The sequence below is a fragment of the Cynoglossus semilaevis genome, chromosome 9 (genome assembly GCF_000523025.1).
Source record: "Cynoglossus semilaevis isolate Cse_v1.0 chromosome 9, Cse_v1.0, whole genome shotgun sequence".
Classification (NCBI taxonomy): domain Eukaryota; kingdom Metazoa; phylum Chordata; class Actinopteri; order Pleuronectiformes; family Cynoglossidae; genus Cynoglossus; species Cynoglossus semilaevis.
Genome location: NC_024315.1, coordinates 2,863,765 through 2,867,095, shown reverse-complemented (window position 1 = coordinate 2,867,095; position 3,331 = coordinate 2,863,765). Strand labels below are relative to the sequence as shown.

Genomic DNA, 3,331 nt, shown 5'->3' with positions numbered 1-3,331 from the left:
AGTCCTGTTTTTTTCCCCTGCTTCCTTCAAGCCTGAGGCGGAATAAAGGGGTTGGGGGGGGGGTGGTGGTGGGGGGGGGTGGCTGTGCGTGAAGCAAGACGGTGAACACAGAATCTAAACTACAGTGTTTCAATTGCTCTGGTTATAGGATTCAAACCAAAATACTAGGTAAGCCAAGGAAATGATGGACAACCCAGAGCCAACGTGGTGGAGCAACTACACCACACAAGGGGGTTAAGGCAACTTTTTTATTTATTTTTTTTAAGCACAACTCTTGCCCAACGAGCTGCTCCAGAGTGAGCGTGGAGCCGTGGGCCGTCCCGATAATTACAGCCAGTCAGAGATAGTGTAAGAACCATGTGAAAACAGGCAGTGTAAGAGTTGTCATACCTGTCAGCTGAGGGATTACTACGGAGTCACTGGGTTTGTGTGCCTTGGGGGGTGGGGGGGGTCGGACATGTGTGTCAAACAGTGTGGCTGAACATGTGAAAGAGAACAAGGAGGAGGGATTGTGAGGGGAAAAAAGAGGAAGGTTGTTATTCCTCTCTGACCTTGGCTAAGGTTTCACTGAGCCCGCGGCGTCTCATAACCCTGTTTGGATTGGGCACACGAGCGCCGGCTCGCCCGCACCAGTTGCACTCCTCACCTCTGCACAGTCGTCCGTAGTGTTTTGGAATTATTCTGTCCGTACGTTTTGTCAGGATTTGACCAAAACTCCGGGGCCCTCGTTCCGATTAGCGTTGAATCCTGAACAGAACGAAGCATGCTCTCCACTTCAGCCTGTAATTGTCATCCTAAGCTGTCATTACCTTTTTTTTTAGGTCAACAGAGTAACATTTCTTGTTCGCCAACACCTTAAAACTTCACATACCTCTCACTGTCGTCAGGCTAGCTGTACAATTCCCTGTTAATTAGCATCATTAGGCGTTAGCTCAAAAAGCCCTGCTGTCAGTCAGGTATGCAAGAGAAACCAGAGCAGGAACAGGAAGCTTCAGTAACACAGATCTCCAACCTGCACGGGTTATTTTTTCCCTTTTAATTTATCTGCGTCTGAGAATCAGCTCTTCCGCTTTCATAATTTTGTAGCTAACATCCACGTCATTGCATTTGAGCTTTTGTAATAGCCCTAAAAGCTGGGTCACTTTGCAAACAGAGCAGATCTAGGTCAGTGGATGAAAGACAAACATTCTACACGTTGTATTTCAGCACATTATCATCATGTCAGCTTTCAAAACAAAGCTTCTGTGCACCTGACACACTGAGGTCCATGTTCCGTTTACATCCATTTCCCTGGGCTTCAACTAATGACTTGTCTTTACAGAATGTAATAAAAAAAAAAACATAGAACATGAAGAGTCAGAGAGGACAGGAGGAACGGAGACGTGATGTTTCCTTAACTGACTAAAAGAGAGCTTTCTCCTGTCAGGAACTGGCTAATGCTGCATGTGGTTTTCGCCAGTTTGCTATTGGTAATGTTGACTTAGTATTACTGTATTAGACCACATCATATTAGACTGGATTAGATTAGTGGCTATCTAGCTAGTTAGCTAGCTGGATAGATTATATTGTTGATATTTTATCATATAATACTAGGTTGTATGTTATTAAATTTGATTTGATTAGATTAGCGTTGTGTTTGATAGCATAATTATAAAGCTGATTATATTATATTATATTGTATTGTATTGGACTAAACTAGACCATTTACCAGAGCATGACGGCACATGGTTGGTGACTAGCTAGCTAACCTGAAAGTAGATGAGATCAGATTAGATTATAGGTACTGTAGCTCGATGGCATCACGTTCAGCGTTACAATTTAAATGGATTATCTAACGTTTACAGCAGGAAGTCAAGTCTTCAAAGCGAGGTGCGACCAAAGGCGTTCCCTGACATTGTTTAAATTTCAATTGTTCTGAAGAAATGTGTTTCTTCCATTCTCCACTGAGTGAAGCTGTAGTCATTTATCAGACCTGGTCTTTGAACAAGCTTCTTTGGCCGACAAAATGATTAAGCTCTTGGACTCACAGAAGCACTCTGCTTTCTTTTGGACTGCCACTGCTGTAACCATCAGGCTCTCCAGCTCATCGTCCATCTTCTTTGACACCGTGGCCAAACAGGAAAACAGAAATATTCTCTACAAATGGTGGAGGTGTTGGCATGAATGTGATTCATAGACTCAAGTCGTCAAGTCGCTTCAACAGAAGGACCGTATAGAACCTTTTAATTAGCCGTTTGTGTCAGAAGATAATTGACTAATGCTGGGTTTAATTGCAAGCGGTTTTGATCTCTTACAAATAACAGGTTAGCTGTCAATTATATATGTATACATTTAATCACCGACTCATTCTTTTATGATGAAGTGTATTATAATCCAAAAATATCGTTTTGATATCGTTGCAAAAAACAAACAAACAAATGAGTTCTTCTGTTCGCAATTTCTATTCATTTGTAATGAGTTCTTCTGTTCGCAATTTCTATACATTTGTGAAGAATGTATACATTTAATCACCGACTCATTCTTTTATGATGAAGTGTATTATAATCCAAAAATATCGTTTTGATATCGTTGCAAAAAACAAACAAACAAATGAGTTCTTCTGTTTGCAATATCTATACATTTGTGAAGAGGTGGAAGACACAAAAAATGTTTCTTTAAAAAAGAAATTCACCAGGACTGTATGGCAATAAGGCAGCCCATATGTCTTCAACAGAGGGTTTGCGGCACCCAGGAGGTCCGCAGTACTGCAATTTTTTTAAATCTCAAATGTATCCAGTACTGTGAACACAGTGGCCAAAATCCTCCTCAAAACGTGAAGAAAAGTGTGTTTCATTAGACACTGTTAGCACTGGATACACTGTAAACCCTTTAAAAATGCATCAACGTTTATCTCTCGAATGCTTCACAGACACAAAGAGTAACTGTGCGCTTGTCTTACAGTTCCAAAAGAGGGCCTGAAGAACCAGGCGGCCTTCGAGGAGATGAGGGTGAATTACATCAAAGAGCTCCGGCGTTCAGTGGGAAAAGCAACCAACAACTCTGGCCAAACCTGGCAGCGCTTCTTCCAACTCACCAAGCTGCTGGACGCCATGCATGATGTAAGTACCTTTGTCCAGTCTCTGCTTCTCATGCCCGGCACAGCACAGTACGACACACAGTACAGAGCACTGCGACGCTCCAGGAGTGGAACCATAGAAACGTGGACTTAGATGATGCATTTATTTAATAGGGCTGTGACTCAGAGAGGGTTTGGTGGTTGAATGGAAGAGAGAGAGAGAGAGAGAGAGAGAGAGAGAGAGAGGGGGAATAATGGTGATTCAGTGTTCTCTGG

At 42.4% G+C, this 3,331-nt stretch overlaps 1 protein-coding gene across 2 annotated transcripts in view; it reads left to right on the top strand.

Moving 5' to 3' along the window:
• The window catches only part of nr3c2 (nuclear receptor subfamily 3, group C, member 2), a 62,596-nt gene that overhangs the window by 55,635 nt on the left and 3,630 nt on the right, over positions 1-3,331 (top strand). For both annotated transcript variants that reach the window (XM_017035292.2, XM_008316446.3), the window contains exon 8: positions 2,941-3,098. In XM_017035292.2, coding sequence (XP_016890781.1) covers positions 2,941-3,098 — 158 coding nt within the window. The remainder of the gene's footprint in view (positions 1-2,940; positions 3,099-3,331) is intronic.